Here is a 21,441-nt window from a genome sequence, read left to right on the forward strand (position 1 = left end):
TCGCCCATGCCCACAAAAATCTATGTGCAGGCACAGGGTGCATGTGCTTTCCCGTGCCCGGGGTGCGCAGGCCTGCCTGGTCTGTGACTGCTTGTGCACATGCCTGTGTGGAGGTACACACGCGTGTGCGGCCGTGATGCCTATGCACGTGCTGGCCCTGCCCACGTAGGTGGCGCATACACAGGTGCACTGCAGTGGTGCATGTGCTCTCCCGGGCCCACGCACGTATCCATGCGAGGGGAGCATCCGTTTGTGCACGGTGCAAGCCGTGTCTGCCCGTGCATGTGCGAGCCTGTGCACACGTATGTGCGTGAGCACACCCACCCGGGTGTGCCCGCCGCGCCTCCGCGGGCGGGCGGCGCACACGTGCGTGCACGTGCTCTCCCGTGCCCGCGCGGGTGCCGCACACGGATGCGCGCGGGGGCGCGCGGGTGCCCGCTGTGCCCGCATGCTCGGGGCCGTGCGTGGGCCGCCCGCGCCGCGCAGCAGCGCCCGCCGTGCCGAGCAGGCCGGGGCTTGCGGCAGGGGCAGGGCCGGGGCCGCTTGCGGAGGCACGTCCCGGCGGGGCCGGGGGGCCTGCGGACGGCGGGCCGGAGAAGGAGCGACCTTGCACCAGCGGCGGCTCGGGTCGTGCAAGGTGTGTGCGGGGCGGGGGGCGCTCCGCCTTCTCCGTCCCGGGCGTGCTGCGGGATGCTCGGCGGGGATCCGGCACCCGGCAGCCCCGGGGCTGGAGGAGGCAATGCACCCGGGGGGGGGGGGGGGGGGGGCGCGGGCCGCAGCGCTGCCCTCGCTCCCTGCCTCTCCCCGCAACGCTTGTTGCTGCGCCGAGAGACGGCACCGCGGTTGCCGGCAGCCGCGGGGAAGGGGGAGGGCGCGGCGGAGCCGGCCCGTGGTAGGTGCGTGGGGCCCGGCACGGCGCCGTGGGGTGGCCCCTGCCACCCCCAACCCGGCCACGGCAGCTCTGCTGCCGTCCAGGCTCGCTTGTCGGGGTAGGTGCCCCCACCAGTCCCTCCTCAGCCTTCGGGGCCGGCAGGGATGCCATGGGGACGGCTTCCCCCGCATGCGGGAGCCCCGCGCTCCCCCATCCGTCCCAGCCCAGCCGCAGGCACCTGCTCGGGGCTCGCGAGCCATGGGCGCAGGAGCTTCACCCATCCCTTCCCAGCTGCCGGAGCCAGACGGATGGCGGGGTCCGGCTGCTGCTTTTCATGGAGATCCCTGCGCTGTCCCCGGCCACGCAGCGCAGCCCAGCACCTCGGGGGTGGGCAACAAGGAGAAATAGCACAGGCTGCGGGAATGGTTTCCACCCCTCTATGCACCAACGTGCCAATGCCTGAGCATGGGGCAACCGCAGTCTCCTGTGCCCAAGTCAGGGACAACGTTGGGATGCCAGGTAGACTGAGGAATAGTTGGGACACTGAAAAAAAGGCAAGTAAGGAAAACTTTGCCTGCAAGGATGCCACCCTGAGTGTCATTTCTGGGCAAGGATGCACCATTTCCCTGGATTTCCAGGGATGCACCTCCCAGCTAGCAGAGCCTTACAGGGTGAGGGGCCATGCATGTCTCTTCAGGGCTTTTCCTTCATTCCTATGTGTCCTTGTCCTCTCAGGGCTGTCATCAGGGGCTGCAGAGCTCTGAGCCAAGCCAGATTGGAAGATGGCTGAGAAGATGGTGCCTGGGGACCTGTTCTCGAGGAAGACCCGGGAATCAGTGTCATCCCTGGACTTGGACAAGCTGACACCCATCTCACCCGAGGCTGGTGGTGAGGAGTCATCCGACAGCGAGGGCGAGCAGGAGGACAGCTCTCACAAGCTCATCCGGAAGGTTTCCACCTCGGGGCAGATGAGAAGCAAGGTCAGGGGTGGGGGATGCTGGTGGTGAGGGGCTGGCTGGGTGTGGGGTCACTGCTGAGGACAAGGCAGGGGAGTTTATCAGGGTGTAAATGGGTACCAGGTTCTTGCTGCTGGCAGACTTGACCCAGCCACAGCTGGGAGGGTGTTGGCCCCCTGTGTTCTGTGAGAGGGCACATAGAAACATGCAAACCTCACAGTGGTAGTGTCAGCATTGGTCCCATGGGGCTGTGAAGCATGGATTTCATCCCACTATTCAGGAACAGGGTCTCTCCCATACCCAGAGAGCCCCTACCACATTGCCTTCATGCTGCATTTGTATCCCCTGGGTTCCCCTTACCTGTCCCTGGAAGAAGAGGACTCTTTTTAGGATGCTCCGTGGATGCTCTGGGATTGAGATTTAGGGTCATGACAGTTTTGTAGGCTCCTCGGATCCCACACCCTGCTGCAGGCATTGTGTGTGTAGGGCTTGGTGGGTGGCAAAATGGAACCATGCATCTTTCCTAGTGCCCTAGATCAATTTGGCTGTGCCAGCTCCCCTGCAGGTCCTATTCCCACAGATCTAGTCCCCAGTGGTGGTTTGCTGGACAGATGGGAACACCTTTGAGGTCAGACGTGACACTCGTATTTCCCAGCCATTAGCATGACAGCAGCTGGAGTATGTGTGTGTGCGTATCACAGTTTGCTCAGAAAAAGCTATTTTGATAGCTTACAAAATTTACAAGATTACCCCTACAAAATACGGAGTGTGGTGCCTTTAGCCAGACAGGAGTGCGTGGTCAGAGGTCCCAGGTCAGGACAGTGAAATGCAATGCTGGCAGAAATAACCTAGGCCAAATGGCCAGGTAGGATGTGAGGAGAGAAGGAGGTTTGGGGAAACATTTTGGGGAGGGAGGATGCAGACACAGTGCTTGGAGGATGCTCTGGATGACATGCTGGTCCTTTGCATCCACCTTTCAGCTGGGGGAAGGAGGTGGTGGAATGAGTCAAGGCAGTGCCTGCAGTGTTGGGCGGCACATGGGGGCTGCTAGAAATCCCCCTGCAGCCAGCTTCCCGTGCCAGCCTCTCCTCAGTGGGGATTTGGTGGCTGTGCTGCTCTGGGATGGGGGAGAGCTCTGAAAACACGGCATAGGAACGTAGTTGTGGAAAAGAGGGCTAGTACTGGACTCTGGTGTTGGGTGCTGAGGGCATGAAGGAAGGGGAATGAGGCAGTGTGGGTCTGGTGGCAGCTGTGGGGATGCTTGGAGCTGGGGCAGGCTCCCCTCCTGCTGTCCCTGTCTTGGCTGTTGTGCCAAGCCTGGTGCACTGGCATGAGGTGGGGCAGAGGATACCTGCTCAAGGGTATGGAAATTGCATGCTCCCAGCCTAGCACTGTGGGGTTTTTCCACTTGGCAGTAGAGACTTCTGGGGCATGGGGCACTGAAGGGGCTCTTATTGAGTCCCTCTGGCTGCTCAAGGAACATACCTCAATTTTCCCTTCTTTGAAGCGGGCTGGCATCAACTCTGCCCTCTCCAAGTTGGCTGCCAAGTGGGTGAAGAGGGCTATGCTGGTGCAGGGTGTTGGGGAGGAGGCACAGTGGGAAGCCAGGCCAGTGTGCAGGATCATGGGGATGCTTAGTTCTGTGTAGGAGCCCTCAGCACCCTTCTGGAAGGGTGCTAGAGTTTGCCATGCAGCACTTGCCATGCTGTGGGGCACAGGGACATCACAGGGAGCCATCAATGCCAGGAAGTCTGAGGGGAAGGGGCAGATGGCTGGGCAATGCCCATGTCCTACAGCAGCAGCACAGGAACACGAGCATGCTCTGAGCCACAGCCCAGTCGCCAGAGCCCCCCATACCACAAGCAGGTTCTGGCCTCGCTGCTGACAGGCTGCACGTGGGGAAAGGCTGTCTCCCTGCCTGCTGTGGTTGCTGCCCATATCCTGCTTGGCATCAGCAATTAGCCATGCAGGAGGTCATGCTGTGCAGCGTGTCAGGGGAGGCAGGTGGCATGATGGATGAGCAGGTGGAAATGACATGTCTGGCTTAACAGCCCATGGAGCTAGGGGAGAGAGTGAGAGCTGGCAGGGCTGGAGCTGAAGGGGCCTGAGAAAGAGCTGTGTATGCCTCCCCTGCCACCTCTGTGTTTTCAGTGTTGCGGTTCAGTGTTTTTCCCGAGGATGTCTTTGCCCTGGTCCAGATGGGCAGGACTGCACTTGCCAGCCTGGCATCTGGTTGGATGGACTCCTTCCTTTCCTACGGAAATGAGGATTTTTGGATGACATTGCTGCTGCCACCCGGGTCAGGCTTACAGCCCTGACACGGCACATGTGCTGCCTGTCACTGCAGCCACAGCCACAGGGTGTGTGCCATGGCAGGCACCTTCCTGAGTGACACCCCTGTCTTGACATCCTCGGCACCCAGGTGGGGCTGGGGCAGGGAGAGGGAATCATTGCCTGCACCCCAGGGACAGGTACCTAAAGAACACAGTTTATAAGGGAGAGTTCAGTGCCAGAGTGGCAGCTCCTGAGACAGCAGGTGGTGGGGCGTCAGGGCTCACTGTCATATTTTGGGTCAAATGTGATGGGTGGGGTGCTTGAAAGGGTCTATAGGAGCCTGCCATGTTGTGGGGCTGGGAAAGGTCAGGACCCCCACCCCATCCACACTGACTGGGGAGGCCTTGGTCTCTGGTGATGGAAGCAGGCAGCTTCTCCCACTGCAGGGTGTTGTCCAGCCCCTGGGACAGGAATAGGTGAGGATCATTTTGGGATCTGTTGAATCCTTCTGATTGCTGCTCCCCAGTTCCAGTGCTTCTGCACTCTGAAAGCTCGTGATCACATCCCTTCGTCAAGCCTCCACATCAATCACATCCCCCCCACTCCACACCTCCAGGCTGGAACTGTGCACACCCTATGGGGTGCTTTGTGCCAGCATTGCTGTGGGGGTGGCGAGGTCATTGTGCTCAGTGACAAAAACAACTGCCAGATGCAGGTGTCCCTACTGGAGTGAAAGGCTCCAGGATGGATGGAGTCTTGCTGACATTCTCCCCCCACCCCCCCCAGTTCTCCTCAATGCATCTGGGGGCTGCCAGTTGCCTGTATCAGGTTTTAGGTGTGCAAGTGCAGAGTGGGAGGGGGATGTGATGCTGTTTCCCAGCACTGGTCCCCTTAGGGCTGGGCTTGTAGAGAAGGTGAAGGGAAGAGAGGGCCTGGTTCTGGGGCTCACCAACGCATTTGAGTTGATGGGGGTGGTGGGTCACATCCTGCTCACGTGTCTGGGGCATTCATTCCCCGGCACTGCCTCAGCACAGGCTCTCCCAGCAGCTGCCTCCCAGAGTGGGGGCAGAGAGTGACCCAGCAGTGCTGTTTGGTTCAGCAGGTGACAGGTCCTGGGGTGATTGCACCCAAGCTGGGAGGTAGGGGTATCAAGGGGACCACAGCGGGGTGCGTGCCAGGGATCCAGGGTTGCCCGTGGCATGGGAACAATGTTCATGGCCATGGTGGGCAGGGGTAACCATGGCTTGTCTGCTGTTTGGAAAGGGGAATCCTGTTCCTGAATTCCTGATCTTGAGGTACATCACAGCTGTTTGGTGGGGCTGAGGGACCCACCAGAATCCTCCCATGGGGCTCAGGGAGGTCAGTGGGGTTATTGGTACCCTTGTCCTTGCTGCAGGTATTGAGCATCCTGCAGGCTCAGAGTGCCCCAGGAATGAGGCAAGCTGTACCTATGCAGATTGGGGTGTTGGGCAGGTGTAGGGAGCCTGGTGAGGCAGTGCTATAGAGCCAGGCTGTGGGGAATGTTGCCCACTGAGTGCTAAATCCTGGCCAAAAGATGAAGAAAGAAGGTAGAGCTGGCTGGGGCCAGGCCTGGAAACCTTTCTTCTGCAGCAGGAGGGTGGACCACAGCTCCTGGGCAGTGCACCCTCTAGACTTGACACTGGTGGGACACTGGAGCATCTCTCCTACAGAGAGAGCCTGGGAGAGCTGGGACTGTTCAGCCCGGAGGGGAGACTGTAACTATGGAGTCCCTGGTTTTTGAAAGGGACGCTGCAGCAAAGGGGGAACCAGGCTCTGCCAATGGAGAGAAATGAAAAAATAGGAAATTGCACCTCAACACAAGAAAACACTGTCTGAGACCAGAGAGGCTGGGCTTGCTCTCATTAATCAGGGCTCACCAAGCTGGTGCCTGGGGTGTGAAGATAGCCCCACTGTCACTAGCCGGATGTTTGTGAGGTTACTCAAGCACTCTGCCCTCTCCATGCTAACTTTTTCTGTTATGTGAATGTCGTTCTTGTCCATCAGCTCTTTCCCACTCCTGCTGGGCAGAGTGGGAGGGCTGTTCCCACTAGCATTGGGGCACAAGTTGTGGGGGTGAACTAGTAAAGGTTGGCCTGATGCAGGATGCTTGCAAGCATGATGCTTGGGGACCGATGTGGCTGTAGATAGGGAAGGATGACCTCATTTCTAAAAAGCAGCTGCTGGATAATGTGCTCTAGGGGGGTTGCCCTTCTTCTAGGGGCTCCTTACTTCATTCCTCTCCTCCTGTTAATTGTCTGCTGCCTTTTAATGGTCTTGTGGGCACAATGTGAGGGCGTGTCAGGACTGGTGCTAGAATCTCCTTTTAAGCATCCACCCAGCACAGGGAAGGGATATTGTGGTTGGTCCTGCAGTGGCAGAAAGCTCCATCCTCTGGGAGCAGCTGAACTTGTAGAGCCAAAGCACCTGTCAGGCACTGAGCCCCTTGACTGCCCAGTGCCGGAAGAGCTCTGCTGTGTCACAAAGCTTGATAAGGTTTCCAACTGACTCCAGCCTGTGGGGTGCCTAGCAGCTGGTGGAAGCCCTGCAGCTGGGCTGTTTGAAGTCTGCCAGCTTTGCTCTGCTGTCCTGGTGCCTGCTGGCTCAGCTGGGGGATGAGCTCTTATGCAACTGGATCCCAGCTTGTGCCCAGTGGGCTGCTGCACTTGGAGCAGGAGGGTGGCTGCCTGGAATGAGGCTGGTGCAATGCAGGTCGGTGTGTTGACGAGTTATCCTCTTTCCCCTCTCCTCCTACTGGGTGAGGCATCGTGTGGTCACAGGGACAAGTATATCCCTTCAGGAGTGGTGTAGGGTGGCCAGCTGTGTGGGCAGATAGTGTGGAGCTCAGGAGCCACATGTATAGCATTCCTGGGTAACAACCTTCCTGGCTCTTCTCCAGGCACTGCTTCGCTGTCCAAGCCGATCCCAGCAGGAAAACCCTCCTGCCCCAGCTGTGGTCTGACCTGAATTCACAATGGGCTCTTGCCAGGAATGGTGGTGACAGAGCTGGGAGAGGGGGGTAACGGAACAAAGCAGCATCCTGGGGCTCTGCTTTAGGGCTGAAGCAAGGGCTGGCATTTCGGGTTGTAGCCTGACCTGGAAGAATCCCTGGACTGCCGTTCAAGCCCCCTGCTTGTGCTGAGCACACAGGCAGCCTCTGGCATGATGGCCTCTGGAAACCAGCCCAGTCCTGGCACAGCACGTGGCTGGCCATCCTCCCAGGGCCATTTTTACCTGTGTCCTCTCTGAGGCTCCGCTGCCGCTTCAGCTGCATCTGACCTGGAGGTGGTAGTTTGTCTGCAGACACTGTACGGCTTCATTCTCACCTTTCCCTTCCTTCCCTGTGCCTCTGGGATTCCCCCAGTGCTGGTGCTGAGCCCCCTGGGCTGGAGAGAGCAGGGAGGGACCTCGGGATGGGGCAGTGGAGTGCTGGGACAGAGCCCAACAGGGGAGCTGGCCTCTGGCTGTTGCTGGGCAGGTTATATGTGGCTCTGGGTGTGCCGCCTTGGTTGCTGAGGTGAGACCGGCTCTGGCTTTGCTGAGGCTCCCTGCAGTGCTGCCTGGGGCTTTCCAGAAAGAAAAGCTGCGGTTGGGGTGAGTGGAGTGGCTTGGGTTGGTTTTAGGGTGTGGGTGGCACACTGTGTTTTACAGCTCTGCAATGACTAGTGCAGAGCTCCTAGCACAGTGAGCCAGCGCTCCCATTGTCCCCAAAACTCTCCAGGAAGAAGAGGCAGTCCCTGTGCTTCAGGTGCTCAGCTCCAGCTCTTTTGAGCTCTAGGGTACCTAATAGCCACATACTATACAATTGTGGTGACCCTGGTGCTCTGGACAGGGCTTTGGGGAGTTGGCACAGCAGGGGTGATGCCACCCTGGCAAGGCCTGTCTGCCCTTGCCATTGTCACCCCTTTCCTGTTTGCAAAGAGGAAACCCTGGGCTCACCCAGCAATGCTGCTGCAGCATGCATTCCCACTGTGTGGCTGGGCCTGCAGCTGGCCTTGGCCATCAGGTGCCTCTCAGGTGTCCTTCTGTTGTTCATTGCAAAAGCAGGGGTCCAAAACCATGGAGCCACTTGGGAGCTGCTCCCTGCCCCAACAGCTGGAGCAGGTCTCAGCTGGCTTAGACCCATGGTCAAAAAATGAGGTTGGTGGGTGGCTTACCACAGTGAGATCCCAAAACAGCCCTCCGTCAGCCCAGACTTGTGTGCCTGCCCAGGCAGCGTGGGACAGCTGAACGCCAGGGCTTATTTTGGAAAGGGGACCTGCCTTATTTTCCCCTGGGAGGGGTTGTCTGGCCCCATGTGGGCACCAATGCAACCTGTACCACATGGCATCACACACCAGGGATGATGGAGCCTGGATGGGCAGCTGCTTACCCGAGGAGCTGTGCAGCAAAATGCTGCACATGGCAACACAGAGGGCTTCAGCTTTGATGCCCAAAGCAGCCTGAAAGGGTGGCCGTGGGGAGAGGTGCCCCCTGAGCTTCTCTGCACCAATTTTGCTGCCCCGTGTTGGTTTGGCTAGGGATTAGTCTGCACTGGTGGAAAACTGAGGCGCAGTCTCCCCAGCCGTGGTATTGGAAATGTTGTGGTGAAGGTGGGAGAGCTCTCATGGGTGTGGTGGTGAAGGTGGGCGAGTCTGCTTTTCAGGGCAGCTGCATTCTGGCCCTGGGAGGGCCAGGACTTTGACATCTTGGGGCTGGGTGATGACTTTTTTTTGCTGCTGTCAGGAGCTGCTGCTGCTGCTGGGGGTGTTTCGGCTCTGACCCTCCTTCGCAGGAGTGGGTGCCACCCTCCTAGGCAGCCAGTCCTTGCTGTGTCCTACCCCCAACGTGGCCCTGGAGCCAGGCAGAGTGCCCGTGCCCAGCTGGCCCCAGCCCCGGCTGTGATAGCCCTGAGGCGCCATCATGGACCCGCCCCTTCTTCCTTCTCATTGTCATCCTTTTCTTCCAATGGCCTCCCCGCCCTTCACCGTCACAGCTCCTGACACCACCGCTCGCTGTCACACACTGCCTGTCCTTTGCAACAACAGCGATGACTGCAGCAAACGCGGAACCTGTGCCTGATGAGGGCAGCCAGGTGTGGTGGATGTGGTGGTTGGGGCTGGATCCCCCCGGGCTATGGCAGGACCCTGGCTTGTCCCCTGGTGTGGGACAAGGACTGCTGGGTGCATGATTTGTGTGCGGGTCTGAGGTCACAGCTGGACCCCCCTGGAGGGATCCCTGTGCGCTCTCACAGCTGAGAGGCCCGGACAAGCACTCAGTGGGGTGCTGGCACCGGGGAGCGCTGGGCTCTTTGAGCCTGCACTGACATTCCGAGGCACCATGGTGGTTGATTGACCACAGCCAAACTCTGCAGCAGTCTTGGGGAGTGATAAAGGCTGAAAACATCCCTCTTCAAAGTCCAAGCTGGCAGAGAGCAGGGAACAATGTGGTGGGTGCCCCAGGGAGGTTCAGGAGGGTTATGCATTTGGATAGTTGAAGCTCAGGGAGCACCCCAGGTGGGGTTTTAGCTTCTTTGTGAAGGCTTCTGCTATTCCTGGTGGTTTGGCCATCTGGTTCAGACCCATGGGGCAGTAGATTAAGGCTGAGACCTGGGGCTGGTGTGTTTGCAGGCTGCCACCTCTTGCAGCACATGGGTTGGCACAGGAGTGCAGAGCCCCGCCATGCTTCCCTCGCTGTGCCCTCATGCCCAGTGCTAATTTGCTGTTAAATGTGGCTTGTCATCATGTGCCTGGATTGGATACAACCACTGTGGCAGCTAATTGCAGAGAAGCAGCTGAACAGAGCTGCCGGTGGTGTTTAAAGAAGATACAATCATAGATGAGGCAGTGCCAGAGCATCTCTGCCACCTCTTTCAGGCTCATAGCCATGTTGCAAACACTAATTAATTGAGTCTTGTAAACACCACTGCAAGAAGGGTAAATATTGGCAGGTGCTGTGCTTCGGGGGGGGCAGAGAATGGGCAGCCAGGTTGCAGTGATGCACTGGGGTGCAGGGGATGCTCTGCCTGCTGCAGGCTGCCCTCAGCCCCAGGTTGTCCTCTCCAGGGGCTGTGGGGGCAAGGCAGAGCTGGCTGCGCTCCGGCTCTGCTCCAGCTCTGCTCTCCAAACCGGCTGGGGCCGCAGTGCCCAGGTAATGCCACTTTGAGGATGCAGTTGCTATCTCTGGGGCACTGGTCTCCTCTTAAAGGAAGCTCTGCTGGCTCCAGTTCTGCCCTTGGCTTCTAGGGAGCTGCAGCAGGGTGAGGATCTCCAGGCACTACCCTGGGGATGGAGAGGAAGAATCAACAGTGGAGCCTCTGCACTGCTGGAGACCTGCATCTTCTAGTCCTGCCATGCCCAGCAGCCTCCTTCCAGATCACAGGCAGTGCCCAGTGCCCAGGCGATGGTAGGCAGGGAACATAATTTGCCCTGCTACATGCAGCAGAGAGTGAGCCCCAGAATGTCCAATCTGTGCTCCTGGGGACCCGGGCACTGGTGTCACAGGGGAAAATGGTGGCTTTGGTGATCCTGGGGGGCTACAGGAGCTCAGGACACTGTGGTCTCTGCAGAAGAGCGTAAAGGAGGGGCTGTTGCTGAAGCAGACGAGCTCCTTCCAGAGGTGGAAGAGACGATACTTCAAGCTGCGAGGCAGGACACTTTATTATGCTAAGGATGCCAAGGTAGGCTGGAAGATGCTTCCAACATGCCCAGTTTGGGGGGACCTGAGCCTGCCAGCCCAGGAGGGGACAGAGATCCCTGCCTGGTGGACTGGGGCTCTGGTTCCTCCCTCGCAGTCCCTGATCTTCGATGAGGTGGACCTGTCTGATGCCAGTGTGGCCGAGACCAGCACCAAGAACATCAACAACAGTTTCACGGTGAGGGAGGTGTGGAGCTACCAACTGCACCCTGTGGAGACCTTGGAACCGTGTGGGGAGGCACTACAGACCTCCCTCATCCCCCCAGAGCCACGGAGCACTCCATGGCATGGCCTCCTGCTGCTTGAGGCGGCACTGGTGTGCCAGAGATTGCTGGGGTCTGTGCTGGGCTCTGGCTGGCCTGGCAGTGGCCTTGCGAGAGAACGTGGGCATGGTGGCTGTTGCAGGTGATCACGCCATTCAGGAAGCTCATTTTATGTGCGGAGAACCGGAAGGAGATGGAGGACTGGATCACGGCCCTGAAATCTGTCCAGAAGTGGGAGATCCATGAGGTGATGTGGGCAGGGTGCTGAATGGATCTGTATTTCTGTGTGGAGTGTGTTTCCCTCTGTGTGCCTTTGATTGCCAGAAAAGAGCTGTTGCCCTTGGCACAGCCCCACAAGGAGGACAGGAGTTGAGCTGGGGGGACTCAGGAGGCCGGGAGAGAGGGAGTGCCGGCTGAGGGTGCCAGGCACTGATGGGGCAGGGCTGTGTCTCCAGGCCACACAGTTCAACATGGAGCACTTCTCGGGCATGCACAACTGGTACGCCTGCTCTCACGCCCGCCCCACCTTCTGCAACGTGTGCCGTGAAGCTCTTCCAGGGGTCACCTCCCATGGCCTCTCCTGCGAAGGTCAGTGCTGACGTCCTGCTGGGACATGGGCAGGGGTTGGCATCAGGGCAGGGCAGCCTCTCAAGGCTGGGCCAGAGCAGGAGTGGTGCAGGGTGATGCCCACTGCCCAGATGCAGAGAGGTTTGGGACCAGGGATGTGCATGCCGTGGGGACCTTCCCTGCTCCTCACTGCTCCCCCCCATGCAGTCTGCAAGTTCAAGGCGCACAAGCGCTGTGCCGTGAGAGCCACAAACAACTGCAAGTGGACGACTCTGGCCTCCATCGGCATTGAAATCATCGAGGATGAGGATGGGGTAAGCAGGGGAGTCCCTGTCAGGCATCCTGGCTGGACAGATCCTCCATCAGAACTAGCCTTGCTGTGCCCAAATCAGGAAGCAGGAAGAAACTGTAGCTGTGCCCTGCACTGTGCGGCCTCTGGGCTTGGCTCTGCAGGGGCATAGCTTGGGGACACCTCCTCTGGAACCCTGTGTCAGGATCCCTTTTTGCTGTCCAAGTGGGGTCACCTCCAGACATTTTCTGGGGATATGTCTGCCCTGCCTAACATGCTGATGGCTTCAAGCAGCCAGGTGGGCAGGGATGAGAGGACATGGGAGGGGTCCCAGACCCAGCTTGCCCTGCTAAATGGCACCACCTCCATGGTGCTTGTGGAAAGAGGTGGCCTATGATCTTTCCCTCAAGCGTGCCGGATGCTATTGGTAGCTGCTTTTCTCTGCAGGTGGCCATGCCCCATCAGTGGCTGGAGGGGAACTTGCCTGTCAGTGCACGCTGTGCTGTCTGTGACCGCACCTGTGGCAGTGTCCGGAGGCTGCAGGACTGGCGCTGTCTCTGGTGCAAGGCCATTGTAAGGATATACCCACACACCCTGTCCCTACCCCTGTCCCAGCACAGACAGCACTGCCCCTCCTGTGTGCATCTCTGGGAAAGCCGATGCTGAGACTTTGGTGCTGCGTCCCCCTGCTCTGCTGATACAGGCATTCCTGCGTTCCCAGGTTCACAGTGCCTGCAAGGAGCTCCTTGGCAAGAGGTGCCCCCTGGGCCAGTACAAAGTGTCCATCATCCCGCCAACTGCCTTGAACAGCATCGATTCTGATGGTGAGTTGGGGAAGGCACAGGGCTGCTCTGGTGGGGGGGACAGGCTGTTTGGGATAGGGCTCTGAGCTCTCTGAGGTCTTCTGGAGGCTTTGACTTGTTGCACTGTGCCTGTTTTGTGGGGCAGCAGGAAAACTATCTTCAGTAGGCTCCAGAGTCAACGCCCTTCCCTTAGTTGAAGGCTGTTTGTTGCCTTGCACTCTGTTTCACGGCTTGGTGGTGTTCTGTGGGCTTTGGGGTGGCATTTCTTGCCTGCATGTGGCTTTAGCTGCTCCTGCCAGGTCACCACTTGCAGTGGCTCAGGACATGGTGCCTCTGTGCTGGGATCAGCAGTGCCAACCCTGTACCCCTGAGGTGGGCTGTCCTCTGTTGCACCTCAATGGTTCAGCATCTCTCAAGGCAGGATAAAGTTCTTGCCTGGGTTATTTCTCAGTGTCTGAAGCTCAACTGTTTTTTTTGGTAGTGCAGAGCACAGCTTTGCCCTGGCACGGGACACTGCAGGGAGAAGCCATGTGGAGCGTGGGGGGACCCCCCCAGCTGTCTCCTTCTCTTGAGGGGCCCAGCTGGCCTCCGCTGAGCAAAATCTGTTCTTCTCCTCCGGATATTTCTTTCTTCATTCTTTACTGCTTTTCACCACTCAGCTCAGCCGGTGGCTCATTTGCCTTGTTACTAATTGGGATGCTGTCAGGGTAACCATCACGCGGCTGCTCCTCAGCTCCAGAGCCTCGGCTGCTGGTGGCTGATCCCTGGCAGCATCTCTGCCCTGTCCCTCTCCAGCAGCACAGCCATCCGTGGCTGTGGCTGTTGCCCACCCGACTGGGAACAGCTTAGCAAGGCCTCGGTCCCCCCTTGTCCTGCCATGCTGTCCTGCTGCAGCATATGAGTGCTGCTGGCAGCAGGCTTTTCCGCTGCAGCCCACGCTCTGACGCAGCAGCTCTCAGTGCTTTGTGTTACTGCTCTGCTGCGCTCAGCTGGGCTGGGAGTGGAGATGGAGCAATGGCCAGGCAAGGAGGGGGGGGCTGTGGGGATGTTACCCCCATGCTCCTGCTATGGTGGGGGTGCTAGGGCTCCTGGTGGCAGCCCATGGGGCTCTAAGGGCAATAGCTGTGGGGCTGGTGCCAAGGGCATGATGGCTGATATGGTCCCTGCTGCAGCATTGCTTGGTCTGCCAAGGGAAGAAGCCTGCAGACACCAGCCAGGGAACTGGGATAGCCAAGATGTGCCTGAGGCAGGTGCGGGCTCTGGGCCAGCTGTCAATCCTGCTCTGCCTCGGGCACATTTCTTTCCCCATCTCATTTCTTTAAAAGCATAGTGCTTCCTCTTCCCTCTGCCCCTCACCATCCCCCGGGCATCCCCATCACTGCCCCTCCTGCCCCAGCACCCCACAGATTGGGCTTGGCACAGATGGAGTGTCCATACTCTGCTCTCCTGAAGCGTGTGTGGGCAGTGAGAGCTGGGGCTCGTGTTTGGCTTTACTGCAGGTTTCTGGAAAGCCACCTGCCCCTCGACCTGCTCCAGCCCTCTCCTGGCCTTTGTCAACTCCAAGAGTGGGGACAACCAAGGTGTCAAGTTTCTGCGCAAGTTCAAGCAGTTCCTCAACCCAGCTCAAGTCTTTGACCTCATGAATGGGGGCCCACACCTGGGGTAAGCACCAGCCGGGCACCCTGGAATTGCCTTGCTGAGATCCCAGTGGGCACCTGGCACAGCACCTATTCCCTCTCTCCTTGCTCGCCACCCAGGCTGCGCCTCTTCCAGAAGTTCTCCACCTTCAGAATCCTGGTGTGTGGTGGGGATGGCAGCGTGGGTTGGGTGCTCTCTGAGATCGATGCCCTTGGCCTCCACAAGCAGGTGAGTTGGGAGTGCCTGGCATTACTAGTGCAGGCTGGCACCATCCCCAGCACTGGGACACTCTGTGTTCCCCAGGTGCTGCCAAGCAATGGGCACAGCAGAGTTGGGGGTGTCACAGGTGCCCCTGGGGGCTGCTCTGAGCCCCCCACTCTGTCTCTCTCCTGCAGTGTCAGCTGGGTGTCCTGCCTCTGGGGACTGGTAATGACCTTGCACGGGTGCTGGGTTGGGGCAGCCTATGTGACGATGACACTCAGCTGCTGCAGATCCTGGAGAAGCTGGAAAGGGCCACCACCAAGATGCTGGACCGGTGAGCAGGGCACGGAATACATGCCTCTCTGTCCCTCCTACCCTGGCATCTCTTGGGAAGCCTGTCCCAGTTCCTTGACTGTCCCTGTGCTAGGGGGCCAGGAGATGACAAGCAGCCATGGTCTCTGTTTGGCAGGTGGAGTGTGCTTACCTATGAGGCCCCCAAGCAGTCCCCCTCAGCATTGAAGGAGGAGGAAAATGGGGACTCCGACATCCAGGTGGGAACTGTTGGCATTTGGGGGCTTGAGATGGGGAGGGCGGGCTGGAGGGCAGGTTCCTGTTCAACCCAATTCGGGGACACACAGGGAGGCATGGCACAGGAAGAGGTTATTCTGGGGGTCCCTGGGGACTGGGGCTCTGAGGGGGCTGGAGTTGGCTGCATGCAGTGAAATGAGCCTGGCAGGTCTCAGCCTGGCATATGCACTTGGGAGCAGGCAGAAGGTGAGGTAGAGCTAGCCTGCCTCTGGACAGCTGCTTTGGACTCTTCTGTGTGCTCCTGTTCAGCCCCTTGCCCCAGTTTCCCTCCTGATGTGACTGACCTTGCCTCTGCCCAGCAGCAGAGGTGGGGAGTGGGCTGAATAAGGGCTGATCATCCCCAGTTCAAGGCTGGCTGGGCAAAGCTCCATCCCTGAGCGGGGCACATGGCAAGGTGGCAGGTGTCCAGCTGTCTCCACCTGTGTCCCCCAGGTCCAGATCTCCCATTACGCGGACTCTGTTGCCCTCCACCTGGCCAAGATCCTGGAGTCAGACAAGCACTCAGTGGTGATCTCCTCTGCAAAGTAAGGAGGGGGCTGTTGATGGGGGTGCCAGGAGCCCCTTTTGCTGGGCTGGGGCCTGTCCTCAGGACCACTGCACCCCCCTCGGCCAGGCTGTCTCAACTGGCCTCCAGCAGCTGCCGGCTTGCTGGTGCCTGGCAGATAATGCTGGCTGTGCTGGCCTTCTGGAGCAGCTGGTGTTATCCCAGCAGGCGCCCTGGCTGGCATCTGTGCCTCGCTGGCCATGCTGTGCCCCTCTTGACCTCCAGCCACTTCCCTTGGCAGGTTCCTCTGTGGCACTGTCAATGACTTTGTGACTGAAGTTGGGCGGGCTTACAAGAGGGCGACGGAGAACAAGCAGGAGGCTGAGCTGATGGCACGGAAGGTGTGTTGCAGGGGAGCTGGAGGGTTGGGTCAAGCTGCCCGTGAACAGGGGATGGGCTGCTCCGCAGGCCTGTGCCCTTGTTGAGCATGTATTGGGGTGTGCCATGCTTGGGGTGCCCAGGCATGGGGTGTCCAGGTGCTTGGGGGTATCCAGGCACTCATAGTGCCCAGGGAAGCACCCAGCACTGGTGGGGGGCAGCAGCTTGTGGCAGGTACTGAGTGGGGTGAGTGTCCCACAGTGCGCCATGCTGAATGAAAAGCTGGACTCGTTGGTGCGGGAGCTGAACGAGGAAGCTCAGGCCATCGTGGTGCCTGAAGAAATGGCACAGGCCACCCACGCTGATGTCAAGGACCAGGAGAAAGCTGGCAGCTTCAACCCCAACCCCCAGCCTCGCATCTTCAAATCCAAGGAGCAACTCATGCTGCGGGCAAACAGCCTGAAGAAAGCCCTGCGGCAAATCATTGAGCAGACAGAGAGAGGTGAGGGAGTGGTGGGACCTGGCAGCTTCCCTGCTGCTGCAGCAACCTGGCAGGGGCTGTGAAGCCACACTGGGTTGGTGCTGGACCCATGTCTTTGTTCTCCCCTGGGATCCTTGGGATGGCAGCAGTGGCCCCACCCTGGGCCCTTCGAGCCCGCAGGCCTGACACGAGCAGGGGCTACAGGGCTGCACAGACTCCCTGTCATGCCCCTCTTTGTATCCAGCTGTGGATGAGCAGAACAAGCAGACCCAAGCCTACCAGGGCAGTGTGGGCCCCAGCAAGGACAGCTCGGAGGAGTTCAACAAGGAGGAGGAGAAGCTCAGTAAGATGCCAGCAGGGCATGTGGCATTTTGTGGGGGCATGGGGGGTGAGCTGTGGGATGGGCTCAGGGTGAGAACCCATGTGGCAGCTACCTCCCTGTCACCCTGGCCAGGCTCCCGGCGGGTGATGGTGACCTCTGCATCTTCCTCCATCGTCCTGGAGCGGCCAGACACCTTTGGCAGCTTGCAGTTCCCTGAAGACCCCAGCACCCTGTGAGTCAGGTGTTCTGCCTGCCCCGGAGACCCTGGCCCACTCTTGCTGCCCAGGAGCAGAGCTGGTACCATGCTGCCCCTTTGAGGAGGCTGCTGCCCACCAGCGTGGCATCCCTGGTACCAGGCCCTCCTTGGCCAAGCAGTGCCCATGCTGGGGGAGCCTGCCTGTGGATGGTGTGGGATTTCTGGCTGATGCTTTGAGCTTGGTGTTCCCACCTGCAGGCAGGTCCTGGCTGTGCCGTGATGACTGAGGGAAACTAGCAGCCATCCCTGCTAGTTTTGGTCAGGCTTCCCAGTGCCAGCCGCTCTGCTCCAGTGGGTGTTACACCACATCCTCTGGTGCCAGCCCAGAGTCACCGATGTGTGGCTGCTGCTCAACCTGCTTTCCCTCTTGCTGATTTCAGACACTTCTTGGAGAAATGTGTCATGAATAACTACTTTGGCATTGGCCTGGATGCAAAGATCTCCCTGGAGTTCAACAACAAACGCGATGAGCACCCCAAGAAGTGCAGGTTGGCTGGAACCCCTAGATTTCCCCCAGGAAAAAACATGTACCCCTGGCTTTCCAGTGCCATCAAGTTGCTGGGAGCCATGGGGGTGACTCAGGCCTACTGTGTCGGAGATCCTTCCTGCAGCAGATTTTGTACCTGCACCCATTGCTGGGATGAGCACCCCTTGGTGGCAGGCTGCAAACACCTCAGAAAGGGTGAAGACCTGAGGACTCGGTGGGATTTACTTGCTCTGCAGCTGGAGAGAGGGACATTGCCATGCTGGCGTGGAAGGGTCGAAATCTGGGTGCAACATGCTGCATCTTTGGCTTTTCTGGGAGGTAGCAAGAATTGAGGAAACTAAGGTGGGGCCAGCCATCCGGGACTGCTCAGCCCAGTGCCCCAGGAAGGGTGTGGAGCCTGTGACAGGCAGTGGGGAGCCCACAGCCCCTCATCTGTTCCACTTTGCCCCACAGCAGCCGCACCAAGAACATGATGTGGTATGGGGTGCTGGGCACGAAGGAGCTCCTGCAGCGCACCTACAAGAACCTGGAGCAGCGGGTACAGCTGGAGGTAAAGGGCTGGGAGAGCAGGGAAAGGGTGGGAGGGGCAGCGTGACAGCAGATCCCCAGGCTTAGCCCTCTCTTGCAGTGTGACGGGGTGCCTATCTCACTGCCCAGCCTGCAGGGCATTGCTGTCCTTAACATCCCCAGCTATGCTGGGGGCATCAACTTCTGGGGAGGCACCAAGGAGGATAATGTGAGTGTCAGTACCATGAGATGAGTTGGGTGGCGTGATGTCCTTTCCCCAGCCCTAAGATACCCCAGGGCTAGGGTGTCCCTGCCTTGGGCACACATGGGGGAAAATGGATGTCTTCATGTGTAGTGATCCTCTACAGAACTTTGGGGCTCCATCCTTTGATGACAAGAAGCTGGAGGTGGTGGCAGTCTTTGGCAGCATCCAGATGGCTGTGTCACGGGTCATCAACCTCCAGCACCATCGCATTGCACAGGTAGTGGTGAGGTACCCTGCAGGACCACAGCTAATGCCTGAACACTGTTGGGGCAGCAGTGGGGTCTGAGGCAGTGTGGCTCTGCTCAGCCTGGCAGCTATTGATGCCCCCCCTGGGCCGTGTGCCCCACAGTGCCGCGTGGTGAAGATCACCATCCGGGGCGACGAGGGCGTACCTGTGCAGGTGGATGGAGAGGCCTGGATCCAGCCACCTGGCATCATCAAAATCCAGCACAAGAACAGAGCCCAGATGCTGACAAGGGACCGGGTGAGATTGAGGAGCTCAGCAGAACCATGCTGAGGGACATGGGGAGGTATGACAGTCTCAGAGGGGCCATGTCTGTCCCCCGCAGGCATTTGAAAGCACCCTCAAGTCTTGGGAGGACAAGCAGAAAGGGGAGAGCTACCGAGCAGCCACACGGCCACGGCTCAGCTCCCAGCAGTCCATGGAGTACCTGACCGAGGAGGAGAGCAGCCTCTTGCAGCAGGTCTCACGGGTTGCTGAGACCCTCATTGCCAGGTCAGACTGTGGGAAGGGGAATATAGTGGGCACAGGGAGGAGGGAACTGTGCTGTGGCCATGCTGTGCCCAGCCCAGGGGAGCCCTGGCAGCTCCAGCCCCTGTCACCCGCAGGATCCATGAGGCAGCCAAGGCTCACAAAGCCATGGAGCAGGAGCTGGCGCATGCAGTCAATGCCAGCTCCCTGGCACTGAGTGAAGCCCTCTCCCACAAAGCTGCTGGCACCTCAGAGGTGAGCGGGGACTGGGAGTGTAAGGCAGCCTTTACCCAGGCCCCATAGGGCCCTGCTGCTCAAGGGGTTACCCCCTCTGTGCCCCAGTTTCTCAGCAGGAATATGGCTGTGGAGATGGTGCTGAGCATCAAAGAGCTGTGGGCTGAGACCAGGGCATTCCTGGACGGGAAGGCGGTGAGTGAGGGACTGGAGAGCACCCAGAGCCCCTCAAGGCTGCTACCTCTGGGGGTGGCAGCAGGGTTGGGTATGGGCCCTGTCCCCCACAGCTGGACTCGCCGCAGGAGGAGGAGGCGCTTCAGGGCCCTCTGAGTGTGCTGGGCCAGGAGCTGCAGCGGCTGCTGGACATCCACTGGCTGGGCCCTATTGCCCACCCTGCCGAGGAGGTGGGTGCGCAGGGACCGGGGTCTGGCACAGCCCAGCCTCAGGCAGCTGTAGCATCCCACCAAGCCTGGCTTCTCACAGGAAGGTGCCAGCAAGGGAAGCTTTAAGCTTCGCCTCAACATCCCCAAGCCCAGGAAGGAGAAGGACAAGCTGCAGAAGCAGAAAGCCAACAGTGCACTCCCAGGTAAAGTGAGCAGTGTGCCAGGGAGAGACGGGTGGTGCAGTCCATGCTAGAAAGGACCCCCCTGTGCTGACCTATCCCTCAGTCTCCTGTTCGGGGAATGCTGGGGAAGAATCCTCAGGAAAGGGGAACGGGGCTGCTTGGGAGTGGCACCCTTGTCACCAAGAGCCCCTTAAAGCTTTTTCTGATTGTCAGACATGCAGAGCACTCCGACCCCATAATTCCTTGGCTAGGGGGAGAAGGGGGCTCTGGTACAGCTCAGACCTTTGGGTAAGTCCCTTGTCCACAGCTGGGGGTCTGGTTGAGGGGGAGCAGCTCAGGTGCTCCATACGTAAGCCAAGGAGAGGAGACCTCTGCAGCCCGAGCAGGCTGTGGCCTCTGGCCCTGCTGGAGTCAGGGGTGGGAGGGGGCACGCTGTCTGCTGACCACAGGCTGCCATCACTGCTGCCTGCGCTGCTGTGTCCCACTGCCTCCACAGGCCCCAGCAGCCCACCACTGTGGTTTTCCTCCCTGCTAGCAGACAAGTGGGGCTCCGAGGAGGTGGCAGCTTGGCTGGAAACGCTTGGTTTAGGGGAATACAGAGACATTTTTGTTCGGCACGACATCCAGGGCTCAGAGTTGATTCTGCTGGAGAGGAGAGACCTTAAGGTACAACCCCCTTGTGCCTCCTGAGGGGCTCCCAGCCCTGGGGAGCATGGTGTCCTCCATCCCTCCTCTCCCTATCCTTCCTGGTGGCAGGTTGGCCCTGCATCTGGTCTGCAGAGTTGAGCTTGTGCAGCTTCTGCACAGGGGAGGGAAGCAGGGGAGGAGGGTGGCCTTGGTCCTCCCGCTTGCAAGGCTCCATACACCTGTCCAAAACAGTATCGCAGCACTCGACCCTCAGCTGCATTCAGGCATGGGGATGTGCTTTCAAGAGGACAGTGGGCTTCAAGCAAGCACTGTGCTCTAGCAAGGGAGAGCATGGGGAGCTGGGCTGTGCCTCATCCTCCGCCCTGTGGCTTGTCTACCAGCAAGGGCCAAGAGCTGCCCCCTGCAAATGCATCACCTCCTCTTTCTCTTTCCTGCAGGACCTGGGGATCACCAAAGTGGGCCATATGAAGAGGATCCTTCAGGCCATTAAGGAACTCAGCAACCTGCCTTAGGCTGACAGCAGGGCAGCAGCCCAGTCCAGGTGCTGGGTGGGTGCTGCCCCCAGGGAACAGGGGTTGGGTAGGGGAACAGGTCCCTGCCCTTGCCCCATATGTATGGAGCCCCCCCACTTGCCTCGCTTTACCACTCTGTCCCGAGTGACCCTGGAGCCACTGCTTCTCCCCAGCCTGTGGGGCTGGAGACACTGAAGCAGAGGTCTACCCTGATAGGTGTGTGGTCTGACCACCTGTCCCGCCCCCTCAGGGTCAGATGGTCACCTGGGGCCGCCCTCTGTGTGCTCAAGCTGGAGCCAAAGCAAAGTTTCCCCTTCCCCATGTGGGTATTTATGCTGTGTAAATATTTGGAGAGAAGATACTCATTGCTGCTGCTTGCGTAGTGTCATTACTAAGGGGAAGGTAATTGAGAGGGGAGGAGGGAATTGAGAATACCTTTCCAGCCTT

At 59.2% G+C, this 21,441-nt stretch overlaps 1 protein-coding gene and 1 non-coding gene across 5 annotated transcripts; both read left to right on the forward strand.

Annotated features, from left to right (window-relative positions):
- Positions 1–537: 537 nt before the first annotated feature.
- Positions 538–21,368, forward strand: DGKK (diacylglycerol kinase kappa). Of its 4 annotated transcripts, none has more exons than XM_054289466.1 (30): positions 538–637; positions 1,607–1,851; positions 10,667–10,777; positions 10,892–10,972; positions 11,200–11,304; positions 11,513–11,645; positions 11,832–11,938; positions 12,361–12,486; positions 12,635–12,737; positions 14,216–14,378; positions 14,474–14,582; positions 14,750–14,889; positions 15,025–15,106; positions 15,576–15,667; positions 15,929–16,028; positions 16,267–16,507; positions 16,731–16,829; positions 16,941–17,040; positions 17,445–17,552; positions 18,005–18,101; positions 18,180–18,287; positions 18,427–18,540; positions 18,673–18,807; positions 18,893–19,059; positions 19,173–19,290; positions 19,378–19,464; positions 19,557–19,673; positions 19,753–19,855; positions 20,370–20,500; positions 20,920–21,368. In XM_054289466.1, exons 2-30 carry the CDS (start codon positions 1,654–1,656, stop codon positions 20,992–20,994), a joined length of 3,450 nt encoding a protein of 1,149 aa, XP_054145441.1. In that variant the 5' UTR covers positions 538–637; positions 1,607–1,653; the 3' UTR covers positions 20,995–21,368. The 4 variants fall into 4 exon arrangements, with proteins under 4 accessions (XP_054145441.1, XP_054145443.1, XP_054145444.1 ...); XM_054289468.1 differs by having other exon boundaries at positions 20,373–20,500; XM_054289469.1 differs by having other exon boundaries at positions 19,572–19,673.
- Positions 3,103–3,199, forward strand: LOC128946012 (small nucleolar RNA SNORA17). Its single transcript, XR_008483919.1, has one exon. It is a non-coding gene; the product is annotated as a small nucleolar RNA SNORA17 (small nucleolar RNA).
- Positions 21,369–21,441: the final 73 nt, after the last annotated feature.

Source organism: Melozone crissalis, unplaced genomic scaffold, assembly GCF_028551555.1.
Source record: "Melozone crissalis strain CALT ecotype California unplaced genomic scaffold, PUWL_Pcris_2 ptg000068l_1, whole genome shotgun sequence".
Lineage (NCBI taxonomy): Eukaryota > Metazoa > Chordata > Aves > Passeriformes > Passerellidae > Melozone > Melozone crissalis.